Genomic DNA, 27173 nt, shown 5'->3' with positions numbered 1-27173 from the left:
TCTCAGGCTGGACCAAAGCCCTGCCTCTCTGGGCTAGTGAAAGGCTGCTTGTAAAATCAAACCAGCACCTTCAGGCTTACAGTTTTCCATCCTCTTCCTGCTGTAGACCTCTAAAATAAGATCCTGACCCTTCTGCAATGAACGTTTAAGGTTTGAATTGAGGCAGAATTGTCATTTCCCCTCATTTTTAAGTGTTTAAATAGAGACAAACCTCTTAAGGTTCATCTCTACATCAAGTTCCCTCAATTTTAAGGGGAAAAAATGTTTATATCATATAGATTGAGGCATAACTTTCACTGCCCTGGCTGCTGCTTACAGACTTCCTCTTCCCTTTGTCCTGGAGCCTGCTGACCACAGTATGTAAAGCACAGGTCTAGAAGGAACTGCACACAAATCCGGTGATGTGACCACCGTGCCATCAGCTCTTGGAGTGACTCATTCCTGAGGAAGCTGCTGTGGATGCTGCAGCACAGAGCTGAGCCTGTGCCTGTGGCAGCAGAAAACGCTGCCTTTCAAGGGTGTGCTGCAGTTCAGTGTTTTAAGAAAATATTTTTGAAGCTTTCAGTGGTGTAGGCTTTCATACACTTGCATTGATTTTAGCCACGCTGAAAGATCTGAACTTAAAAGCATTCAGAGCAGCACAGCTCGGAGCAGTGCTGCCTCCAACAGCTGGCTGGGGAGGGCTGGGTGCTGCCCAGGTGCTCTGTCCAGCTCTGTAATCTGTCTGCTGGAAGGGACACTTTAAAAGACTAATTTTCCAGCACTAGCAACAGTAAAATACATAAAATTAAATAACTTACCCATTAGTTCTGTGAGGAAGATGAGTTATAAATTAGAGGCAAAACTAATTTTGGGCTGTTCAAAATCGGTGCTGCAAGTGAGGCATTAAGCTCTGAAGTGTGTCTGTAGAAGTGTGTGTTAATAAAGTAGATGTCTGGGGAAGCTGGAAGATTTTTGGCATTTCTGGATTTGCCCAGCATTCACAGGCATCTCGCCTTGATTGAAAAAAGCAAAAAATGTTGCAACTTCATTCCATACATTTTTCCCTCATCAGGGTCTGCTTATCCCGCCCAGCAGAGCACTGAGCCAGGCTGGCTGTGCTCTGGCATCCAAGCAGTGCTGTGGGAGGCAATTTAGGAGCTTCTCAGACCTATTTCAGTAGAAGGAGCAAAAACTTTTTCTCTTTTGAATCTTCCAGAGTGGATCTGGAAAGTTAAACTTGGATCCACAGGGAAATTTGGGAGTTCACAATTAATTTGCAGGTAGCTCAGTTTTAGCCAAATTTCTTTTGCTGTCTTAACTGGAGTAGGCATACTCCAGGAAGTCTCATTCTTTTAAACTATTAAAGCTGATCTTCATTATTGAAAATGACCAAAGTGCTTTTAAATGCTGCAATGACCTTGCATTTGGAAAAAAAAAAAAAGAAATCTTTATATGATTTATTTTTTTATTTGTTTTTCACTCCATCTTCTGCACATGAAACTAATGGTGGGCTTATAGTATGGTTAGAAATTATCCTGGAGTCTGACTGTCCCCCCTCTTTTTCTTAACTCTTAAAAATTATGATAATTAATTAAATTCCACATTTTAGAATATGCATTGAAAAATTTTCAGTCTTTGAATGACAATGAAGTTGGTTTGAGGGGGTTTTGTCTGAAGAATGTTTACAGCATTCCTTCCACAAAGGAATTTGTAATTTCAGTAATTACACTGCTGATTGGAACTTTGTAAAACTTTACTCTATGGGTATATTTTCCCTCTAATCCCAGCAGAAGAAAGAGGCATTCCTGTCCAGAACTCCTGCCTTGCTCTCACTGTCACCTTTTCAAAATCCTAAACAAATGTCAGAAGCCTGCAGTGTTTGCTTTCTGCAAACAGAGTACAGTAACACGTTCAGTTCATCAAAACTCAGGATGTCACAGCTGAGAGCTCAGAACTGAGGTCAGAAACGGTGAAATTTGGAGCTTTAAATGTGCCGAGGTGCAAAGTGATGTTTCCTCTGTGAGCCACTTCCAGAGCACAGGCACCGGCTGCCCCTGGTGTCCCCTTTGGGGACACGGCATGTGCTGGCACCTTTGGGGACACGGCATGTGCTGGCACCTTTGGGGACATGGTCTGTGCTGGCACTCTGGGGACACGGTGTGTGCTGGCACCTTTGGGGACACGGTGTGTGCTGGCACTCTGGGGACACGGCCTGTGCTGGCACCTTTGGGGACATGGTGTGTGCTGGCACCTTTGGGGACACGGCCTGTCCTGGCACCTTTGAGGACATGGTCTGTGCTGGCACTCTGGGGACATGGCGTGTGCTGGCACCTGTGGGGACATGGTATGTGCTGGCACTTTGGGGACACGGTGTGTGCTGGTACTCTGGGGACACGGTGTGTGCTGGCACTCTGGGGACACGGTCTGTGCCAGCACTCTGGGGACAGTGTGTGCTGGCACTCTGGGGACACGGTGTGTGGTGGCACTCTGGGGACACGGCCTGTGCCGGCACTCAGGGGACACGGTGTGTGCTGGCACCTTTGGGGACACGGTGTGTGCTGGCACTCAGGGGACACAGTGTGTGCTGGCACTCTGGGGACACAGTGTGTGCTGGCACTCTGGGGACATGGTGTGTGCTGGCACCTTTGGGGTCATGGTCTGTGAGGGCACTCTGGGGATACGGTGTGTGCCGGCACTTTGGGGACGTGGTCTGTGCCAGCACTCTGGGGACACGGTGTGTGCTGGCACTCTGGGGACACGGTCTGTGCTGGCACTCTGGGGACATGGTCTGTGCCGGCACTCTGGGGACACGGCCTGTGCTGGCACCTTTGGGGACACGGTGTGTGCTGGCACTCTGGGGATGCGGTGTGTGCTGGCACTTTGGGGACACGGTCTGTGCTGGCACTCTGGGGACACAGCCTGTGAGGGCACTCTGGGGACACAGCATGTGCTGGTACCTTTGGGGACATGGTCTGTGCTGGCACTCTGGGGACACAGTGTGTGCCGGCACTCTGGGGACAAGGTGTGTGCTGGCACTCTGGGGACACGGCCTGTGCTGGCACTCTGGGGACACGGCGTGTGCTGGCACTCTGGGGACACGGCGTGTGCTGGCACCCCGGGCTGGCTGCCAGGGAAGCAGAGGAGGAAATGACTGTGACTCGCTGTGACTCACTGTGACTCGCTGTGACTCGCTGTGACTCGCTGTGAGCGGTCACTGCTTGTGCAGAACGCGTCAGAGGCGCTTCCGGCACCCCTCGTTTCCCAGGAGAGCCACGGAAGGCAAGGCTGTGTTTTACACTGAAACGTGTCTGAAAATCTTGGCTACCCTTTGGTTTGTGTCCCTGATCTTTTGTCAGCTGAGAGAGTCCAGTTTTGTCTTTGTGGGTACCCCCAAATGTGCTGGTTGTGTCCAAATTCCTGTGGGGGCTGGAGGGATGCCAGAACGGCCCAACCCTGAAGCTGAATTGAATTATTTTGCCATTCAAATTTTGCCAGTCTTTTTATCCTGGAATGGTGAATTTGTTCATGCCAGCTTGGAAGTGAGTTACAAGGTCCCTCAGTTGTTTTATGCAGCCAGTGCTGACAGCTAGTGAAGGCTCAGGTGGCCCTCACCTGTCCAAGAGAAAAGGACATGGAAGGTGGAGCCCAGCACCTTTGGAACCCCAGTAGTTCATTTCCCTGCTGAATCACAAGGGCTGAACCCCTTTTTCTGTCCATTCTGTACCTTGGACAGGGCTGTAAAAACTGCTAATATGAGGGAAAGATGATGTAGTCATCCTTCTCCCAGAGTAACAATGCCAAACATTTTTCCATCCATTCATCCAGTGCTCACAAAAACAAAGGCAAAGTCAAAAGCCCAGAGGAAAAGAGGGCTCTGATGCATCAGTGAATGTTATACACACTACAAGTTGCCCTCTAAAATCCCTCTGCAGCTTGTCTGAAGGCATAAAAATGGGATTTTAATATTATAATTGATTTTAATAATGTTCATTACTAACCTCAACTATTCATTCACCATTTCCTGGCAATTTAACATTTTGTGAGCTTATGACTACAACCTATTTAATACATGTTTATGAGCTCTGAAAGAATATAAGGGAAACTGAAAATAAATTCAAGTCTAGGGTTAACTGAAAAAGTTAACCCTGTTCTTGTATCTATATGGAGTTTCTAGTTTGGCATTGCAGGACTCCCTCCAGGGCCAGGGGAGCTGCAATTTAAAAGAGCATTTTTCCAAATGCCTTGTTCCATCTACTGAGTAAGCAGGACAGAGTTCATCCCATGCTAATAGCACTGAGGTATCATCAGCATTACTGAAGTTATTACAGCAACTGCAATGTCACTGCTGAACAGTTTACTAGATTAAGGGTTGAAGTCTGCCAGTGCTTTATAGTATTTTTAATTCTTAGTACAGAATATGCACATCATTAAACAATTAACTGACTTAATTTTGGAACACCCAACTTTGCTCCCTGCTTTCAACACACAAAATATCAGCTGCCATGCTTAGCACCTCTTTAAAACAAAAAGCCATATAAAATTTCCATATTCAGAATGGCCAGATCAGAAAACAGATCAGTAACTTGTGTAAAAGTTACTGCCAATGAATAAATGAAGCTGTTGGAGCTGGCAGGGAACCAGCAGAGATTCTCCTGAGTGACAGTGGAGTGCATCCCCTGTGGCACTCAGGCGTGCAAGATGGGCAATACTTGACAGTTTCCATAAAATTTTAAAAGGGCAGGAATTTACACCATTATTCATGTCCTGAACTGCAACACTGCTGAGCTTTCACAAGCAGGGTATGCGTGGTGTAAGGGTGGCTGGATGAACCCAACGTGTCCTGTGACAATCAGCTTCAAAAGGTGATTTATTCCAGCCAGAAATCAATCTCAGAATGAGGCATTTCGCTGCCTCCACCCCTCTCACCACAGCAGGCTTCACCAGACAGAAATTAAAACCCTTTTATTCTGTTAAACCCCACTGAAATTCCCCAAATGAAGAAAGGCTCTTCTCATTACACCCAGCAGTGGCAAAGCCACAGGTCTCAGCTGATCCAAACTGGAGCAGGTATGAGGAGAGATGGTGACAAGGCACGTTACAACACACCTGAGACTTGGGCAGGTTTTGGCAGGGAAAGAAGGGTTTTGATTGAAGAGGCATTAAGGCCTGAAAGGTCAGTATTCAGGAGAGTCCACCAGAGTTATCTCAAAGCATGGCTGCAGCTGCAGCATTTACTGTAAGAAACACGACTCTGCAGCAAAACTTAGCAGGGCAAAATTACAAAATTTGACTTCTCAACTAAACAGGAGAAATATCTTCTAATAACGTGGCCTTAGGTCCCTCATACACAGCAACATGTCACTTTCCTAAAGAATGTCTGCAGTCTAGAGTACCAAGTCAGTAACAAAACGAAGGTAAACTGCATTCAGTTAAAAAAAAAAAAGAAAAAAAATAAAAAAGGGCTAAAAATGGCATTTAGTTCAACAAACATCACTACTGAAAAATTTCATTTTTAGGTTGTGTGTAGAAAAAATCTGCTTCTTCCTTGGGATTGTTATACACTGTGTGTTTTCATCTGATGACGTGGTCTTCAAAAAGAGGTTACAGGTGAAAAGGTGACCATGTCTGGAGCTCGGTGACACAGAAAGCTGAGTGAAAAAGAAAAACTTGGTTAATTTTTCCCATCCTACAGGAGGTCAATCACTTTGCATATGTTAACCTAATTTTTATAAATTTTCATTAAAATAATATATAAAAATTTTATTTTGAATTTTTAGAGGAAATAAAGGACATAAATATGAAGAAAACTGTTGTCCTTTTACCTTAACTTTGTACCACAATTCTTTTTTCTTTTATTCCTTCTTTGTCTACCTCAAACCACTTCTCCTTTGTCTAAACCCTCTTCCTGTATTTTACACATTTCCAATGGGATTCAGCCACTGTGATCCCCCCTCACATCCTCACTGAAGAAAGCAGAACTGAGTTATGAAGGAATAAGCTGGACAATCCTTTTAAGTTTTATTTCTGAATTCTCCAGTCTATCATTTCTTATGTACAAGGTTCCCAGACCAGCTGTACACCTTCACTGTCCAAGGCAGTAAATGAATAAAACAGAGCAATGAAAAGTGTCTCTCAAACTGTCTGCACAGTGACAACAGCTGCTCAGTTTTATTCTCCACTGAGGAAGGACCTTGGTTTAAGCATACTCCTCCAAAATACCTTGCTAAAAAGCAGAGTGAGGTGACTGAGGTGTTTTACAGCAATGGAGAATGACACAGTTTTCCTTCCAACTTGCATTGCTACAAGAAACAAACAAGTGCCAAAGCATCTTTTCTGAAACACTCAGAGAGGTTTCAAAGACCAAAAACCAACTCCACATCCAAAAGTTACACCAGCACCAAGCCATTGCATGAGAACATGTGCTGGAACAGCAGGGAGGAACATGCTAAACACACTCTGAGATTCTCTGGAGCTCTCATCTCCAGAGCAATCCTTACCTTGGTCTGGATCAATGCTTTGCAGTCATTAACACGGAATCCATCAAATCTAAAGTCCTCATTATCTTTGACATTTGATTCTTCAAAAATATCAGCCTGGTTCTCTGAAACATCCTAAAAACCCATAATTTACATTTTATTTATGAATTTATTTGTGCATTTCTCTCTGATTTCAATGCAAACAACTTACAGAGAAGTTTCCCTCAAATAACAACCACTAAATTTTACTTTCTGAAGCTGTATTTTTTACATGTGTCTCCCTCTGCATTAAAACAGTTTTATGCCAGAACTAGTTCTATGAATGATGCCTTGTATTTCAGCTTTTGTATTTTTCAGACTCCGTACTGCATTAGTGCATAACTCTGAACTCTGCACAGAATGCTAGTTAGCTCTCTTCACATTTTGGTCAGACTAAACAATCCTTTTAGGCCTGAGAACCAAGGTCATCAACACAGCCTCAGGCCCAAAAGTATAAACAAAAGCAAACTGGGGAGAGAAGCAAACTGGGGGAATGTGATTTCATTACCTGAAGCCAAAACTGCAAAGTTAACCTCTGATATGCAAAAAGACCAAAGTTACATCCCTCTGAGAAAACTGGTGGCTGTTGTCCATCTTGGGTGTAGCCTCTGCAAGGCTTTGCACTGCCCCAGGAGCATCCTTTGAGAGCATTTCAATAAATACCTACTTTATTCTCCAACTCTGTCTAGCCTCTGCTCCAGGTAGTCCCTCAAGGCATCACCTACACACATGAATCTGTGACTTCAATTAATAAAAAAGCCATTTCCAATTAGAATTAGCCTTAATTAGCACCAAAGCATGGCTGAGAAACGCCTCCTAATCAGTATTGTTAAAAGCAATACAGTTTTCCAGTGATAGATAAGAAGGACATTGATTTAATTCTGGGGGGCAAGACAGGAACAGAATGGGAGTGTAGCTATGTTAGAGAAATGTCTCCAATTTTCTCTCTGTTAAATTACAGTTCTACAAAATGACTTTCAAGTGCAAAATCGGTTTCTACCTTCAGCACCATCCTTCTGTTTGTATATAACTTGCAGGAAAAGTCAAATACTCCCCTAAAATCATTACCTTGCCAACCCCGTGCTTCAGCATTCAAATAATCAATTGAAATAGTTACTTCTGAAAATTACTTGTGACTAATTAATCCCAGCTAAATAACTGAATTCTAAACCATCCCTGACACCTGTACCTTCTCAAAACAAGAGATTGTTAAACACAGACATGTCTATTTGAGATCTTTCAGCACTGCTGGTTTGGATTCAATCCAATTTAAAACATACTCTCCCTCAAGCTGCACAAAAACAGGCAGAGGAATAATGTGAGGAAAGGGGAAGTTGAAAACAATTTCAGTTTCTTCACAGTAAAATCATCCAGTAATTACTGTAACAGCCTCTCTGATTCAGATCTGATTTTCACTTAACAGAAAGTGAATATAGATTTTAGGGGCTGACAGTTTTCTTGCACTCTGAGCAAAAAAAGTAAACAATCCTACTGCCCACACACCAGGGAGCTGATTCTCCATCTCTGCCACCTGAAATCTACTTCTCCATCTCTACCAAAGCTGGGTGTACCACCTAACAATAGGGAACTGTGTTGGGCAGACTTCACTGCAAAGACAATTAAAGTGTGATCCTGCACCATTTCATAGTTCCTTACACATGAAGATGAGAAAACACTAAGCTATTGTCTTAAAAAACTCCCTGTTAAAAAAAACCCAAACCTTGTGACTCACCCAGATCTAGTCCCTCATGCATCTGCATGTAGAGCTTACAGAAGATCAGATTCCCAGCCCAGTGTTTATGCTGGCAGAATGGAAAACCATTGTTCAATTACCTTCTGATTTGCATCCACTCTGAGAACGCTCAAGAGGTTTTCTTGGCAATGAGATTTACTCCAGGGATGTCTTGAGCTGGGGGTGTTATCAAAGTCCCTGAGTGCTCTCCATACATTTCCAGAATCCATGCTAGGAAACAAAAGACACTTTGATGTTTTCAGTGAGCATATGCAACAGTGATTTTCACCTCACACAGCTGTATACTAACCTTCATCTAACAAGCAACTTGTCTTCAAACCCTTCCTGCACTTGCCCAAACTGCCAGCCCTGTGCACTAATGAGCTGGCAGGACAATTAGTGGGAGCAGTAAGTCAGCAGAAGTGTTTGTGCTCCTCAGATAAGGAGCTCATCTCAGAGACTGCTACATGCCAGCAGCTCACAGTGTTCAGCTGCTCCTGTGAGATGTGGGCAGAGTTCAGTCCTGTCAGCTCTGCCCTTTGCCTTTTCTGTCTCTCAAGTCTCTCTCCATCCCACAGGTCACACTTCGCCCCTGCAGCACCTGTCCCACAAAGCAAGGCCAAGGCACTCACTGCTGAGCAGCGAGGAGGAGAGAGCTCCCCTGGCCTGGTACTTTGGATTCTCACACTGCATTCATCACATATAAAAACTCAGTTGGGCTTTACTCAGTTTGCAGTTGTCATTGACCTTACTTACTTGTCACAGTGGATTAGGAAATTTTTGGTTTTACCTGGTTTTATCTAATAGTGCAGTCCCTTTTACAATTATATTTCTCCACAGGTTTGATGCTGATTAAAATATAACACATGCAAGGAACTTGGCTGAAAGAGTGCCCACATTTTTACCTACGTCTGTTCTGGGTCTTAGGACATTTCTCAAGTATGGTCTGACACTGCTTTCTAGACACAAAGCCTCCAAGTTATGAAAAAATAACTGCAACCCTGTACAGTAACTACAATACTGCTCTGAAGCTGCTGATCCTTAAAAACCATGCAACAGAGCTAGAAGTGTTCCAGCTGTTGCTGGAGAAAGCCTAGTTAATGATACTAATTGCTATTAACACAGCCCAGGAAAAAGCCAGATGCAGCACAGATTCTGAAGCACATCTGGTTAAACATGAGAAGTAGTTACCAACTGGGAAAACTGAGAGGGGAGGGAAGAAAAAGCAAGTTGTTAGTGGAAGCAGCAGCCTCCAATGATGAAGAAATAAGTGGGATGTGCTGTAAAGAAAGGACAAGCAAACAGGAAGAACAGGCTGCCTGTTGGGTTCTGGCATTCCAGAGGCTTAGTCATAAGGAGGCACACCAACAGCAGGAAAAACCCTAAGCAGGAATTTGTAATTTTGATATATTCCCTTCATTGTTTTCCAATGGCTAAGACACCATCCACTTCCTTTAACAATGTGCTACAAAACTGGTAAGATCTATACACTGAGAAGCATAGTACTAAAAAGCTTTTTAAGTGCACCACTGATTTCTAAATAATGAAACAAACAGAGTAATTGATGAGGAACTTTTTCCTTCTTTTTTTTTTTTTTTTTTTTTAACTGTTAATCTAAACTCATTACCAAAGTTGATTCTTCAAAAGTTCAGGAATCCAAACACCTTCATTATTTGCATCAAGAACTTGCTCTAAGCTTCTTATGCACTCTCTGGACTGTGGTACAAAGACTTCTGGAAAGCCCAGCTTAAATATCTCCTCATAGCTGTGGTCTTCCTAGAAAAAAAGAGATTTTTATTACATACATCATACATGCCATCCCCACAGGTCATGAAGGACCTAGCCCAAAGACTACAATAATTCTAGAGATTGTCCTATTGGTTTTAAAATTCATATTAATATTAAAAGCAGAGGGACTGAGCTCATATTTCAGTGTTCTGAGTGTTTTGAATATCTAGAATTAGAGGAAGCAAGAGTCCCAGAGTTTCTGATGAACCTTAGTCTTTTAATTTCCCAGCTCCTGGGTCACAGACTTGCATATTCAACACTTGGGACTCCTCCTTCTGCTCAGCTAATTCAGTCCAGGTCAAATCTGACATATCAATTCAACAGCTTGTTTTGCTAACTCAGTCTTCAAACACTCCTAATTCAAATGTAACACACCTGCCAAATGCCACAGCTAGCAATAAATACTTGCACCGTGCAAGTCTGCAAAAAAGATGGGGCGAGGATGTTTCTGTATCCTTGCATTTGCACCAAACTTTTTCCAGACTATGTTAAAAATCAGAGCCAGGTTTAAATTCTTGCTGCTCCTCAAGCAGTGATGAGCAGGTTTGGAGGACTGACCACAGCACAGGAGGGATCCAGACAGGCCTAGGGGAAGTAAGCACTAGTAAGTGGGGTTATCTGACACCTAAGAAATACATGTACAAGGGAAAACATGCCTAATTTACATCCTCTCCTAGGGGCATGCCATCTGGTTCAGAAAGCTGTATCCTTTTATTCCTTCAAGGAAGGAATTGCTGCAATTTTTCCAAATAAAAGCAAATTAATTGACTTCACCACCCTGCCCAGGGACTGCAATGCAGGAGCAGCCACACTGTGTGAAAACTCAGGCATGGAACCAGTCAGTTTGGGGTTTTTGCCCAGCAATCAACAATTTAGTCTGAAAAGCCTAAGCATGGATACTCCATATTTTTATAGTTTCATTTAATTGTAATTTGAACTGAAATATTTCCACAGTGTCATTACACTGAACTCCAACAGGTGGGGTGAATACAGAGAGAGTATGGATTTAATCTAATTTAATAAGTGGTCAAAATCAACAGAGCTTGTAGAAGGCTTCTGCACTTCTGACCATGCTTCAAGGAACAGAATTTGTGCCCCACACTGCTCCCTCCTGAAGTAAGGCCTTGCTAAAATCCTTCCTGATGATTCACTGCTGGGACATTCAAAGACTCCTGGGTAAATTCCCAAAGTGTCACAATACTTTCAATCAGTTTGTAAATTATTTCAGCAGGGACATGACATGGAGGATCCTGATGGATGCTCGAGAAGCAGAGCTCTGCAAAGTAACACTGGCTAAAGCATACCTGGTCCAGGAAAAAAAACCAAACTTCCAGGTAGGCACCAAAAGTGAAGTGGGATGGGAGTCAAGGAAAAGCCAGGCAGCTGCTCCTGGCTTAGGGATGGGGGGAGTTACAGCCCCAGGGAGTGCATCGAGGGAAGCACAGCTCTGCCTCCATTGCAGCATCTCCCTAGAGCCTTGGTGCTGCTCCAACACACACACAAGTCACTGATTTACAGTTTAGCCAAGACAGATCGAGATTTTGTTTATTACCTTTACTACTGTCTATTTCAGTGAGAGTTTCTGAACAAAGTTTGGGTATATTTCTATTTATCTTGTGGCTTTGTACTAATTATAAAATATCAATGTACAAAGTTCACATCAGTACTTTCTGAATAAATCCTCTATATCCTATTATATCAAAATACCCCATGGCTTAAACACATGCACCAGTCCCTCTCTCAAAGGCCAGTGTTGAAAGAGAACATGAAAAATCCTCAAAGTGTTCAATCCTGTAGGCAAAATACCCAGCTACTGCAAGGAAATAAATGATTATTTCCATCTTAAAGCACATGATTCTGATCCCAGTTGACGTCATTTAATTAACTGAAGCAATAAATACTCAAGGTCAGACCTCTGACCTGAGATGATTTCTAGAGGTCCCTTCCAACCCACCTGGCCTTTTTTCTATTGATCATACAGAAGCCAGAGTCCCAGCCCAAAGATTTTGTGATCTCAAACTAACAGTGCAAAAAGCACAGGGATAAAGAACCAGCTACACATTTATTCTGCACTCCAAGGGATATCCAGCAGCTCTGTGGGTCTTTCTCTACCTTGAGATGAGAAAAGACAACTTGAAACTCCAAGCATGGTTAACTTATTTAACTCGTACTGGACATTTCCTTCTGCCTTTAACAAATGCAAAGCAGAGAAAAGGCTTCAGTAAGATTAAGATCTACTGCTTTTGGAAAGAAACCAAGCAACCTGATATATTCCATTTCAGCTTCAGTCATTACAACATTCTCTTTACCCAACAGAAAACTTCTTGTCTGCCACTTCTAGCATTGCAAAACATTGGAATTCTCTGTGCACACCAATAACCAGGTATTTTGTGTATCTACACTCAATCAGTGTGGGCAGCTTCTCCCACCTGCATCTTTGTGTTTTTACTAGTAACAGCTCTGCAACAAGTAAAATTCCTAGGCAAAGGGCATGAAATCCTGTCTCCAGGAAAGTCTCAGTCCCCTACTAAAACTCACCCAACAGACTACAAGCAGTAAGTTATTACTGCTATAGATTAACCCCATGGAAGTCTTAGCTGATTGTTCTCTTTTTTCAAATGTTGTCATTTAGGATGAAAGTATTAAGAAAAAGGGGATTTTGTTCTGTATTTTTGTGTTCCTTCTGCCCTTTTGTTACTTTCCTTCTCCTTGCTGATGCTGTTTGGTCCACATGGAAACACATTTATCCCCACAATATACAACCCTTTACCTGAACATTTTTTTTTTTTTTTGTGCTGATAATAATTCATTGCAATAATTACTCAGAATTTTAGCTCTAACATTGTAAGAGCAAATGTTATATCCTACGCTAAAAAATGAATTATATTTCTGTAATGTCTTGTGTGTCAGCATCAGACTAAAATTCCAGAAAAACTGTTGATATTATTCAGGGAGTATACTAAATAATAAAAATACATTGGTTTTGCCAGTTTCTAATTCAATGGTATGTGGGTTTACTTCAATAAGTTTGCAGGCAACTCACAGAATTTCTGTCCACCCTGCTTTTATCACCCACCTTTCCAATTTGTTGCTTCTTAAGCTCTTTCTTGTCTAAATTTTACACTGCATGTCCTTCAGGGCAAGGTTCATGGTGCCTACGTGCTTACTTGCCTATGTGCCTACTTATTCCTAGTGCCTAGAAGCAAGAAAGTGCATTACATTCTTTAAAGCTCTCCAGCAGCACAGCTTAAGTATTTGTCAAACACTGAGAAGAAGTTGCTTTTGTTCCACTTGAGGTGGCTGCGAAGTAGCTGGACAGTTTCTCTGCATGTGCAGCGTTACCCTCTGCAGAGAAGACAGATACAGACCCGGAGGTGTGGGAAGGAGTAACACAAACATTTCTGGTCCTTGCTCTGCTGTGAACACGTACCTCACTCAGAGAGCCCGAAGCCTCCTGCATGCCATGGCACAGAGATGGCTCAGCACACACCTGGGCAGCAGAAATGCTGCAGCCTCGGCTGCTCAGCTCCGGACCGGCCCCCCGGGTTTTTGCTGACTTCACCGAAAATTCAAGGTTATCACTGAATCTCTCTGATTTGTCTAAGGGCTCCGTGAAGCCTTCAAAATCACCCCAGGAACCACTGGGTTCTGAGGTACTAAAGCTGCTCTCAGAAAATTCCTCGCAACTTCTCCCTTCACTGTTCATTACAGGGAGGCTTTGCTGCGTTGCTTCGAGATTAACAATTTCTTCATTGCTCGTTCTTTCATTCCAGTTACAGCCACTTTCATGGAGACACACACCACCTGCCTCAGCTGCCAGCTCTTTTGGAAGCTCACAGTGTGCCATGTCTGTGTTACCAAGACTTTCTACCACCGACAAGTTCTGCATCTTTGTTCAAGAGAGAAAAAATGATTTGTTGAAATCCGTACTGCAAAAAGGTTACTGAAGTTCAGTTGCATCAGAAATATGAGTGGTTCCAAAACAAAATCAAATTCTTCATTTCACCCCAAAGAATAACAACACTGCTGAAACAAAACAGGATGTCCTTCAGCCTCTCCTCCAGTACTCGGCATGTGCACGTTATTCGGCCTCACTTTCTGTGTAGAGTATTAAGCCTGCAAAGAAAGGATTATAAATAAATACCTCTGTGATAAGGCCTGTGTTGGAAGAAAGATAGCTGATAAGGTAGGAGAAAGAATGCCTGGGTTAAAATAAACACATTCCAGCATTATCCACTGAAAACTGCTGTAGGCAAAATTATTTAAAATTTACACAGAACTATCTGCCCACACCACAAGAAAGCCATTAAATTAGTGAACAATACTCAGCAAATACATAACAGAAGTCGCTGGATTATTAACTCAGTACTGACTGAGTACGCTGGAGACAAACTAAAATAACTACAGTCAACATCCAACACTTTAAAAATATTTTCTGTGACTACTTCAGCCACCTCGTGCAAACTCAAATAATGCAAACTCAAATAATGCTATTTCTGCCGGTATGGGCTGCCCCATCCCAACGACTAGAATCCTGTAAAAATACAGTATTTGCAGCTATGTAGGTAATTGAGGCAGATCTAATACATTCCGTTTGGCATCTATAAACGATACAGACAGTGCTGCATTGGCCATGTCAGATTAACCCCATCTCCTCAAGCATTTTCCCGAGCTGGTTTGGGGGGCGGGTTAAAAACCACTCACTGAACGCGCCTCTCACCGACCTGCCGCGGTGCTTAACAGAACCAAATGTGTGTTTTTCCCCCGGGTTTCCTTCGTAGGCGGGCCGGGCACAGAGCAGGGGTGCGGCAGGTCCCTGGCCTGCCCCAGGGACACGCTGGAGTCCCCGGGGAGGGACAGGGCGGGGGACGCGCGTCCGGAGCCGCGGGCGCTTCACCGGGGCGGCGGCCGCTCCGCCCGCGATGTCACCTGTGCGAGCAGGGAGATGTCACCGGTGCGGGCAGGGAGCAGCCCCGGCGGAGCAGCCTCCCCAAGCAGCCCCACCGCCGCCCGCAGGTCGCCAGGGGCGGGCCGAGGTGTGCGGGGCGGGCCGGGGCGGGCGGCGGGGCCGGCACGGCCCGGGGACAGCCGAGCCCTCGGTCCCTCCGCTCCATGGAGAGCAGGGAGGGTCAGCGCATCCTCCGCGCCCGCCGTCCGCCCTCGCTCCGCTTCCACCGGCGCCTCCCGGTGCTCGCCCCCGGGCCTCGCTCGCACCCGCATCCCTCGGGTTACCGCCGCCCTGCCCGCCCGGAAGAGGCTGGGGTTCAAAGTGGGATGTGAAAAAGAAAAGTATTCGCTCTTTTTTTCATCCCCCAGCTTCTTGCTGCAGCCTGGCAGGTGAAGGAAGCACGGTTTGATGGTGGGGGTTCCTGTTTGTCTTTCATTTGAGACTAGCTAAAATTCCCACATAGCTGGAAAGTTCCAGGATAGGATTTTAAAAAAGTGACAATCAGTCCACCCATTAACAGAACCTCAGGATTAAAGGGCAGGAACAGACCAACAACAACCCTCTTTCTCCCTCTCTTCTTTTGTCCCCCGAGGTGTTTGGCTGTCTCTGCTGAGGCTGTGGCTTGATCTCCTCCCGACAGGTAAAGCCAGAAGCTGTGGGTGCAGTGCTGCACACAGGTCACCCCACGGCCTGGTGACCATCCCATCCCATCCCATCCCATCCCATCCCATCCCATCCCATCCCATCCCATCCCATCCCATCCCATCCCATCCCACCCACCTGGTGAGGAACAGGGTGAGGGCTGGAGGTTGCGTGCCCCAGGCTGGCTGCTCCCAGGCCTGGGGGTCAGAGGGAATGACACTGAGAAAACTCCTCAGCTCCCTGTCCTCAGGCTGGGTTAAACATCTGGGTAGTCCCAAGGAACAGGGGACAGTTGTGAAAGCAAGGAAAGAGGTTTTCTGGAGCAAGGCCCAAAGCAAAAAGCTTTTTCTAGGCACTACAGTACATATGTTTTCCAGCCCAGACACAGACACATGCACCCCTCCCACGCATCTGACTCTCATTCCAGGCTCTAGTGCTTTATCCGAGGGCAAGAGGCTGGATTTGGGAGCCATGCCCAGACGCAGAGCCAAAGAAACTTTATTGGCAACTGTCTGAAAGGTTTTTTAAATTTGTTTTCTTTCTGCTTCGGAGCGGTTTCCTGCCCTGCGTGGCCATGCCGTGGCAGCTCTCAGGATGTCGGACCGGCTCGGCGGGGCTGAGTCAGCCCGGAGCGCCCGACACCGGCCGGGGCCGCGGGGACCTCAGGGCTTCAGCTCTCTCTTCAGTGTTGAAGGGAAATCAACATTTTTTTTGCAGTGACTAGGATTGTTTTGCTCGGTTTTACGCTTTCACCTTTGTCTTCTGGAAGGAAAAGGCCACCAAGAGGCGGCACAAAGGCTGGGGATCCTCTTCTCCACCGCGCTCTGCATCCGGAGGGGAAGGGCTGCGTGGGTTCTGCAAAGCCTGCCGGGTTCAAGGCGTCTCTGCAGCAGAGCAAGGTGCTGTGGCAGAGCTGGGCATCTTCAGAAGCTGCCACAGGCCTCTGACAGCAGAGTGTGGGAACAGAGGGAAGCTCCAGCACCTTCTTCCCAGGGTAACATCAGAAACTCTGAAGGGCTGGCCAGGTGATGCTGCTGTTTGTGTCTGCCCAGCACACCTGACAACCCACCTGGGAAAAGCCCTGGTTGCCAGCCCTGGGTCCCTGCAGGGAACAATTGGCCGCAGCATCTGCTGGGTGTAACCACTGCTGCCTTCTGATCTCTGAAATGCTGCTGAAAACCCACAGAAACACAAGAAAAACCTGCACTGCTGTGGTTTTGGAAGGTTTTCACTTCAAAAGGGGTTGGTGTGAAGTACAGATGTCCTGCAAAGTGGGTTTCACCTGCCCTCATCTGAATTCAGTCCTCTGGACTCAGCTGAGTGTGTGACAGCTGCTGCTGGGATCACCAGCTCCTGCTTTAAATGACACTGGGTCAAGTCAGAAGCATCAGCACAGTTGATTGAGAATTTTTCTCTTTGAAGTATGGTGGGATAAAATTCCTGTTATCTGTTTGGGGAAAAAAAGAATTTTACAGTTTTATCAGACCAGGCCTTGTGCATAATTACTGCATTAAATCAATATTTTCTTTTTGAACTATCACCATGGGGGTTTGGTTTATTCTTTTTGGTTATTTTTGGTTTTAATAACTCAGTCATTATTTAAAAGATAAAGAGGTCAAAAGCTTCAGACATGGACTATAAGCTTATATTTAGACACACACCTATGCCTCTACCAGAGCAGAACATCATTCCTCAAAAGTTCACCAAAACAAACAACTGAATTGACTGAACACCCATCTTTATTATTACTACCCCTCTCAGCATTCCTACTGGAAAATCATTAGAGTTTAGTACACATACTCTAGAATTATTATCTTTTTATTTTTATCCTTTCAAAAAATACCAATCTGCAGTGAAAAAATTCAACATAATAACTGAAAAGTGTTTACCTTCAGGTCAAATCAGCACCATGCTGCTGTATTACAAATTAGTGTTTGCTTATGAAAGACCTGGTCCTGGATTATTGAATTGTGTGGTTCCCTTGTAAATGACCAGGACTGGTTTTTTATGAATTGCTTTTTCCTTCATTTATTTTTTCTTTTGGGAAAAAAATATAAGTAAGTGATATCTTTGTATGCAGAATTTTCAGATTTGTTTGGGTTTACTTAATTGAAGTTTTAAACAACATTAACTTGCCATTTAAAGGACTGAAATGTTTTAATTTGTATTAAATACTTGGATGTCTTTTCTTGTAAAAAATAATACATTTAGCTGAACTGACATAAAATGTCACTTAGAAAATAGAAGTAAACATGTTTTCAGAAGCAAATAAATAATTTTGACTGACTCAGAATGGCATTTCAATAAATGAGCTACCTTTTCAGTTAGTGATTGGGTTTTTTTCATCCTGAGTACCCAGAATTTAGAATGTAGGACATCACCAATTTTTTCATTTCCATTGATAATACAGAATGCTCAGCTTTTTGAAAATCCACTGCAGAGATCAGGTCTAAATACTGATCTAATTGACTATCTGTGGCTTCCATTTGAAGATGGGCATGATTTTTCCACTGAAGTCCCTCCTGGAGGCACAGTGGGTTTGCCATCCCTTCCTCCCTCCTTGCTTTGCTGCTCGTATGGATGGTTGGAAAGGTCAGTAAATCCATCCTCTTCTTCCTGATTCACACATGAGAACAGCAGATCGTCGGGGCAAACCTTTCCCCTCCCCAGCACAGGGTTTGGATTCCTGTTTCCCCTGTGGAATACTGTCCTGTGTGTGATCCCAGCGTGGTGGGAGCTGCTGGCAGGAAGGAGCCACCTGCAGCTCTTAGCAGTGCCTGGGCTAAGAGATGAACCAGGATTTTTCCAACAGCAGATGGCAGCTCTCCCTTGTCTCTCTTTCGTGCACACAACACATCTGTCAGCTCTCCTGAGCAGGGGAAGCAATTAATCCCCTCTATAAAGGTGTTGGACCACCTGCTTTGTGTGCTGACCACAGACAACCCATCCCACAGGACCCCTTCACCGATGGGCTGTCAGTGCAGAAGAAAGTGACATCCAGTGTGGGAGGTGTACTTTACATCCTCCTCTTCTTGGCTCAGGTGTGAAAGGTTTGGGAGCTGCAGTCCACCTCTGAAAAAGGCAAGATGTGCAAGAGGCATCAGTGCCCTGTGTCCAGTGGCTGCCTTTATGTGGGTGTTTGCCCACCATTGTGGCTCCAAAGAAAAGCCCACATTTGCTTTGACAGTTACTCTGGTTCTCAGAGTGATTTTGGGGAGCACAAACTGGGGAAAGGCAGTGAAACACTGTTCCACCCTGGCACTTGATGGAAACATCATCTGCCAAATCCAGTGGGCAGCACCACTTCAGGATCTTCCACCAACTCACATAGCACTGAGAAGACTCTCAAACCAGTCTTGTGGGACTCTCAGCGCTCCCACAAGATCCCAAAGTGGGTTTTGTGCCTAAATGAAAAGGGCCAAGTGCCACAGGCACCTTCCTGTTGGCCAGGATTTGCCTGCCTTCCACTCTGCCCAGTGACACTGCTAGTTTGAAATCCTTTCCTCTCTTCAGCTGCTTTCCCTTCTGTTGTCAGTCCCACTTGCTGAAGCCCTCAATTACTTTATCAGATCTTTTTTTTACTATCCATTTGCCAACTGTTCTCTCTTCTGCCTTCAGCCTCCTGAAAACTGAGAGAGCTGAGGCTTAGGCTCCTGATGGAAGTGCTGGTGCTTTTTATTCAGTGAGCAGGACAGGAGAGGGACAAAGGTTTCCTGGGTAGCAGGATAATTTGCTGCTAGAAGCAGGAGATTGCTAATGTTATGACTGTATGAGAGCACTGGCCAGCAACAGATTTCAGAGAATAAAGGTGATGCTCTTGAAGTTCCATTACACTGCACTGAGAGCACGGCAGACACTCACCTGCTATGAGAGCACAATACAGCTCACATGGACTCTGTCACCATGCTGGAGGACCTGGGGCAGTGACAGTGCTTTGATGTGGCTCCAGGGTGCTATTCTTGGATCCCACAGGAGATCCCTTCAAGGCCATACTGTAAGATGCCTTTTTCACCTCCTCCCCTCATTAGCTGGAACCAGCACTCTGTTCCCCACTCCTGTTTCTAACACAGTGAGTGCTGCTTTTCTATACAGGTTGCTTGGCAGGGGGGCAAAGCTTCTGAAGGAATTACAGCTCTGGGCTCAGATCTGCAGGGCAGTGAGAAACATCACCAGACTGCCCAGGAGTGCTGGCACACCTCTCAAAGCAATTCCACAGGGGCTGTGAGCTGCAGGAGGAATAACTCACACAGCCCCTGTGTGAAAATACCAGCAATGAAGAGGTCTGCCTGCCCAGCCCTGATCCAGGATGGAGGCAGCAAACATTGCCATGTTTGTGTAAAACAAGTGGTGGGATGGCTGCTTCCCTCCTTCAGTGGGGCTGGCAGATATCCAAGGTGCCAGACTGGCTTCTAGAGGCTCTGGGGAGGTGACACACCCTGACAACAGTGTCTTCCTCCAGAGCCACCAAGCTGTTGCACACACATCCCACAGGAAGGCCTGTGGCAGGAGCAGAGGTGAAAGGAGTTCAGCACCTTCCATGACTGATGTGCAAGCCTGGTACTTATTGCACCAAATTATTTATTATTGTACATATAACAATGGCCATCTAAATATCTTGCTTCTTATGATCAACTCAGGCAAGAAAAGGATCTTAAAGAAGGCAATTACACCTTTATTTTAGTTCTGAAACCTCCAACTCCTGCTTCCCTTAATGCTGTGTTCCTTTCCTACTTCAATTTCTCTTGGTTTGACTGTAGTCAAAGCAGAAAAACTAGGAGCATGTATTCTCCTTTGGTACCTTCCCTCTGGTCCCTTTTGTGGACACAGGTGAAAGTGGGCCCTACACTCCCTGAACCTGCTCCCTAAGCCACATCTTCAAGAAGGGGGTTGTTTAAATGTAAGACATTAAACGTGGGGGGTGGTACCACACTTGGATTGTGTTCAGTGCTTCCCACCCACCTACCTATACCTGCTCCTCTACTGAAATTTCCCACCAAGCTGCTCTTCTGTGCTGCTTTTTCTGCTGTCTTTCAAAAGCATCACATTTATAAATGAAGTCTCTGCTGCCCACAGAGGTTTTTCAGGTACATAGACATTAATTTACTGGGAGCATGCTTGGCAATTTTTGCCAGTCCCCTGCATGCCCTGTAAGCCGAGCCATGATCGCTGCGGGCGGCAGCTCCCTAATCCTCTGTTTTAATGCCTGATTAGGTCCCAAATCCATCATTGTTAGAGAGATGTGGGCGTGGGGAGGGCAGGAGGATTTCATCCTCTGGCTGAGGGTTAAGCTGCTGGAGGTTCACCCGCCTGGTGCTGTACCAGTGTATTAATTAGCTGGCCTGGAAATTTCGTCGGTGCTGTTCGGGGAGGTTGTGGGAAGGTCACACAATCCATTAGAAGTGCTCTGCTTCAACCTGAAGGCATTACATTTGACACTTAGCATATTTCTAGGAAAAAAAAAATCAAATAAAGCATTAGCATAAAAATGTTTTAAAAACTCAAGTTCCCACTTCAAGCAGCAGGTGAAAGAACACAAAATCATGATAATTAGCATCTCGGTAGCTCCTTAATTACAAGGATCTCACTTCTTCATTTTGTAAATGAGCTCTGAAGAGGCTGTAAGCTTGGTGCACTAGTGGTCATCACTGCACTTTGCATGGGGGAAACATCACCACTCTGCCTTGCACTGTGGGAAGCACCATTAAAGATGGTTTAAGTTATCTGCCCCTAAAAGAAGACACAAAGTCCCTGATGTATGTGCCCATGTCTCAAACCCTATGAAATTGAATTGTCAGTAAAGGTGTCATTTTATTGCTTAAAATGTAGCACTGCAGTATGAATGAAAAATACATGCCATCCTCCCATGCTGAGAGGAGTGGCCAATATCCCAGAGGGCTGTGCAGCCTTCCAGAAAAACCTCAACAGGTTGGAGAGATGGGCAGAGAAGGACCTGCTGAAATTCAGCAAATGCAAATGCAGGTCCTGCACCTGGGGAGGAACAACCCCAGGCACCAGCACAGGCTGGGGGTGACCTGCTGGAAAGCAGCTCTGTGGAGAGGGACCTGTGGGTGTCCCAGGGGACAGCAAGCTGTCTGTGAGCTAGCAGTGAACTCTTGTGGCCAAGAGGACCAGTGGGATCCTGGGGTGCATTAAGAAGAGCATTGGCAGAAGGTCAGGGAGGTGATCCTGCCCCTTTCCTCAGCCCTGGTGGAGTGCTCAGGATGAGACATGGAGCTCCTGGGGCAGGTCCAGCAGAGGGTGACAAAGATGGTGAAGGGTCTGGAGCATCTCTCTTGTGAGGAAAGGCTGAGGGAGCTGGGCCTGTCCAGCCTTGAGAGGAGACAACTGGGAGGGGACCCCATTGATGTCTGTCAGTATCTGAAGAGAGGGTGGCAAGAGGATAGACCAGGCTCTGCTTGGTTGTGCCAAGCTATGATATTGTATTTGCTTGGCCCCCACATGTGGGAAGGAATAATGAATCTGACTCCATGTTCTCAGAAAGTTAATTTACTATTTTATGATACTATATTATATTAAAAAATACTAAACTAACTATACTTACAGAATGCTAAAAAGATAATAAAGAAAACCTGTGAGTCCTTCCAGAGCCCTGACACAGCTTGACCCTGATTGGCCATTGAGTCAAAACAAATCACAGAAACCCAATGAAACAACTACCTGTTGGTAAACAATCTCCAAACACATTCCACATGTGAGCACAACACAGGAGAAGCAAATGAGATAAGAATTTGTTTTCCTTTTCCTCTGAGGCTTCTCAGCTTCCCAGGAGAAAATCCTGGGCAAAGGGATTTTTCAGAAAATTTGACTGTGACACTATGGAACAAGAGGCAACGGGCAAAACTGATGCACAGGAAATTCCTCCCAAACAGGAGGAAAAACTTCTTTACTGTGCAGTGGCCATGCACTGGAACAGATGCCCAGAGAAGGTGTGGAGTCTCTCTCAATGGAGATGTTCAAGAACCATCTGGATGCAATCCTGTGCCATGTGCTCTGGGATGGTCTTGCTTGAGCAGGGAGGTTGGACCAAAATACCCAATGTGGTCTCTTCCAATCTTACCCATTTTGTGATTCTCTGATCCTTGCAAGGAAAAAAAAAAACCATGGAATTAAATAGCAAAAAGACAGAATTTGTTTGAATTTTGTGTATGTGTGTAAGTCACTTTCTTATCAGAGAGTGCCACCTCTCCAGTAAAGCAGTATGGCTGCAGTACAGACAGCAGGCAAGGGCTTAGCTGTCACATAAAACAGGTGACAATTTCTGAATCTGAAGTAAACTGCCTCCTGTACTCCCAAACCCCTGCTCTGCCTGCTTATGCCCCTGGGAGGTGGGAAAAAAAAAAGTGCAATCTCAAACATAGCTGGGTGAGCTAGAATGTGTGTCCCAGGGCTAGGACAGGTGACAGATGGCAGCTGGTGAAGCTGCAGTAAGTCCATCATGTCAGAATGCAGGTGAGCCCAGAGCAGCCAGGCAGGCTGCCACAGAACCATAAAATCATACAATATCCTGAGATTAAAGGGAACCACAAGGATCATCGAGTCCAGCTCCTGTCCTGGGCACAGAATGAAATCCTGTGTGCCTGGGAATGTTGGAAGGGTCTGTGGGATCAAATCCTTCTCTCCCACCTTTGCTAGAACATTCTTCACGTCACCTTGTCTATCCCTTCCCCTCACAGCTGTGGTACACAGTGTGTACCACACCACAATTGTTTTAGATTGCCTGCATCGTATGGACTGCATTAAAACCTTACTCAAGCCCCTCCCTGAGCCGTGTTTCCAGATGCTCTTTGCAGCATGCAGTTCATAAGAAGTCAGGTTTAGCCTTGTTTTGTCTGTGTTGCACGTGGTAAAACGAAATACAAACAAATGGATCACAAGGTAGCTGTTTTTGCAAAGAGAAAACTGTTTAAAGCTGTTTAAACCTCCGAGGCTGGAGCTGACAGCCAGGAGCTGGCTGGGGAAAGGCAGCTGCTCCCAGCTCGTGTTGGTAACACCAGAAATGCAGGGCTGGACAATTTACAGCAAAGGAGGGCAGAGGAGGGAGCACAGCCAGTCCCTCCTGTGCTGAGGACGCTATCACAGCTCCAGCTGGAAGAGGGCAGCACGTGTTTTATTTATTGCTTTATATTACTCCATGCTGAGGCCACTTTTCTGGGAGCAAAACATATCAGCAGCAAAAGCAGGGAACCTCTGCTGCAGCACCTGGGTCTGGCCTGGAAATTCAAAGTTTGGGTCTAGATCCAAACTCTCCCCAGGTGCCTGAGGACTTTCATTTTAAGATTTAGATTTTGTTCATTTCTATTTATGCTAAAAAAACCCACCAAAGAGAAAAGGCTTAGCATGCATCTATTAGCAGCTGGCCTCGGCTCCTTATGCTATTGTAAAAGAGGTCAGCAGGACTCTGCAGAATATTATCATAAGGTTGCAATTAGCAATGAGACTTGTGCCACACACATTTTACATTAAAGGAAACAGTTGCAGTAAAAGGCTGTTCAATTCAGACATCAAAGCACGTGGTTCGTGTCAATTAATAATACAGCAAAATATAAACTTGAGATGCACAGACACACCAATAGTGCATTTTTAAAAGAAAAAGCATCTGTTGAGAAGTTCAGTCACACTTTATATTAATTTTCCATTTTTGAATATTGTATAAAAGCACATACATTTATTATTAGCTTGAGTACAGACATGATTTACAAGTGCATGAATGTGTCAGGGAAACTCAGAAGTTATATATGGGTAGGAACATGTCAATAAAAGGCATTTTGTTAAATAAAATTCTCTTTCAAAGTAAATGTAGTGAGCCATTAAATTTTATGAAATACTTAACCATAAGCTATCCTGTCAGTCTATTCACCAGTTGCTCCTTTCCTACAACCCATTTAGATGTGCTGTTTAAGAGTGGAACCTTGCAGAAAAAGATGACTAGAACACTTCAGATTTTTGCATTTATTGCTAATACCTGGATGTTGTTCTCCCTACAGTCACTGAGATCAGTTCACTAGCTGTAACTGGAAAAAAGATTGGGTCCCCTCCTATGAAATAATGCCACCAAGGCTTCCATATTCCATATTTAAATAAATTTATATGGAAGAGATGGCTGGCAAAAATATTGAGAATACAGAGAAGACTGAGCTGAATATATTGTGGTAAGGTTAGTTTTTAAATCTTTGCCTTGTTTAATTTTTAATGTATTCATTTTGCATTTCTATACAGCATCTTTCAACATGGAAGAACTGAGCTAAATTTAGTTCCAGTTAATGGGAGCTCCTTACTGAGCAAGGAAGGGTTGTGAATTCATTTGACAAGATCTGCATGAAGGGCTGTGGCAGCACAAAGCACTTCCAGAGAGCCCCAAGGAGAGGTTTGGAAGTCAGTGACATTAGATGAGAACTGCATGCAGTCTGGATCAGCATATCCCAACAGCTCTGCCTGTGTCCCTCAGTGTCATTCCACCCTGAGGATGGGCTGCAAGAGGCTCTTTCCCTTCTCACCCACTGGCATGAGGGTAAAAACCTGATTACCCATCACTTGCCCCTCTTCTCAAACTTAATTGTCATGAGATGGCTGTACAGCCATGGGCATAAAGAGATGCTTTGCACCTCACTCCTCAGCCAGACACACCAGCAGTCTGACTTTAGGAGTACTCTGTGTAAGCCAGTTGTCTCTTTCCTGGTTTTGCTGTTATTTTTACCCTTTTCTTTTACTACATCTCAAAAAAATCTGCAGTGTCTTAGCTAATTTGGCTTCATTTACTGCAAGGATTTCAGCATTCAGTAAACCAGACCAAATTACTGATTTAAATGTCTGGTGTATAACATGGATAGTCTTGAATCAATTACAACCAGCAGAAATTATGTCTGTACAAAAGTGAAGCCTGGTTCTAGCACTATACCCCTTTCTATCTCTATGCTTTTCCCAGGAACTTTCCAGGAAGTTTCCAGTTTCCAGGAAGAAACTTTCTCAACAAGACACAGAATCCATGATTTTACAACTCTGCTTTCTAGAGATCAGTCCTGAAGCCCCTGACACTCTAAAAAGAAGGCTCAGCAAGAGCCTTGAGAGTACTCTGTCTGTTCTGTGGCTACAGAGTTCTTCCTTATGTGTTTCAGTAAAACCCTTCCTTCATTTGCTCAGATTTTCTACCAGCATAATCCCAAGTTTGGAATAGTTAAAACTGGGAAAAGTATTTGCAAAGTCCATCCTAAAATATTCTTCCCTTCTCTTAGGCAGCGATTTACTCTAACACAACATATGAAATAATTGCATGAGATGATAAATTCACATCAAAGATTAGTTGTTCCAATTGATCCAACAGTTTTCCCCAATTAATCTTTCTGTAATATAAAAATTAATCAAGTCATTTTATAGATTTGAAAGGTGAGCTTCTGAATTAATTAATCCAGATTTTTATATTTCTGAGGTGGATTTATAGTGCTAAAGAGTAGGTGTGTGTGTGAGTCAGTTTAAATAATCAGACTAAATTATCCACAGTGTATGTGTAAAGTTGCAAAATATTAACCTTAAAGAAAACACCTTAGAAGAACATTTAATGATTATTTTCCTATTATTTGAGCAATTTTGAAAGGCATTTCTCATGGGTACAGGGTGTCAAGTAAGAAATATTATGGTGTTTTGCCTTGGGGGGATTGTGTTCTTATCTTCCAGCTTGTGAGAGGCCTGGGGTGAAATCTCCAAGCTGTTCTTGCTGTCACAGCCACAGAATTCCACTCTGCAGTGTGTCAAGATTCCCTCTGAGCTGTTCCTCCGAAACCCTCCCGTTACAAGTTGTCTTCAAAAAACAGAAACAGCTTGAGGAACCCTCAAGCTGCAGGGCCATGCCATGCTCCTTTGGACAAGCTGCAGCAGAGGACAAGAGCAGAGGAGGAATGAAAGGCAGCTGATGTGCTGGGACTGGGGAAACTCACGCGTCCCGAATTCCGTGGATTTGCTTTAATCGGTCCCGCCATCCGTCCAGCTGAGCCGTCCTAAATCCTGCTGGAAGCTATGTGAGGGGTGTTTGGTAAGGCTGAGACAAGGAAGACTTGTTTGCCTGGGCTCATTCCACAGTCAAGGGAGAGAGAAAAAGGCTTTTCCAGGAGGACACCTGGGGCTGAGGGTGTACTGAATTGATCTCACGAACAGATGCTGAAAGAGCAGTGTCTCTTCCTCCGGTCTGTCTGCTCTCACACTCACTAGGCTTTCCCACTACCCAGATCAGCTTTCTAACACTGAAGAAAAAGATTCCCTGTTTTTCTGCTGGGTTAGTCTGCTGACAGGCTGGTGTCTGAGCTGGCCATGGGGTAATGTGGCCTTCTCTAGGCAGGGCTCCCCTCTCAGGGTGATGAGCAGTGCTTTGAGTCACTGAGCATCTCCACAGAACTCTGACTTACAGGCACCACCACAATTCTGCATTACATGTATGTACCTCCAGCTATCAATATCTTTATGTATTTATCAAGGTGCATATATGTTTAAATTCTAACCATAAAGACACCCCCCCTCCCATATTTGCCTAAGAAGGGGTTACATAAATGCATAAAAA

General features: G+C 44.7%; 1 protein-coding gene across 3 annotated transcripts; it reads right to left on the bottom strand.

The window, feature by feature from the left end:
- Positions 1–4365: 4365 nt before the first annotated feature.
- CLBA1 (clathrin binding box of aftiphilin containing 1) lies at positions 4366–15927 on the bottom strand. Of its 3 annotated transcripts, none has more exons than XM_059850468.1 (6): positions 15746–15927; positions 13448–14133; positions 9857–10005; positions 8331–8460; positions 6480–6593; positions 4366–5630 (listed from the first exon to the last, which is right to left on the bottom strand). In XM_059850468.1, the coding sequence occupies exons 2-6, from the start codon at positions 13904–13906 to the stop codon at positions 5463–5465; spliced, it is 1020 nt and encodes a 339-aa protein (XP_059706451.1). In that variant the 5' UTR covers positions 13907–14133; positions 15746–15927; the 3' UTR covers positions 4366–5462. The 3 variants fall into 3 exon arrangements, with proteins under 3 accessions (XP_059706451.1, XP_059706453.1, XP_059706450.1); XM_059850470.1 differs by lacking the exon at positions 15746–15927 and adding an exon at positions 14947–15041; XM_059850467.1 differs by lacking the exon at positions 15746–15927 and adding an exon at positions 14742–15003.
- Between the last annotated feature and the right edge of the window lie 11246 nt (positions 15928–27173).

Source organism: Haemorhous mexicanus, chromosome 6, assembly GCF_027477595.1.
Source record: "Haemorhous mexicanus isolate bHaeMex1 chromosome 6, bHaeMex1.pri, whole genome shotgun sequence".
Lineage (NCBI taxonomy): Eukaryota > Metazoa > Chordata > Aves > Passeriformes > Fringillidae > Haemorhous > Haemorhous mexicanus.
This window is presented reverse-complemented; position numbering and strand designations above follow the sequence as displayed.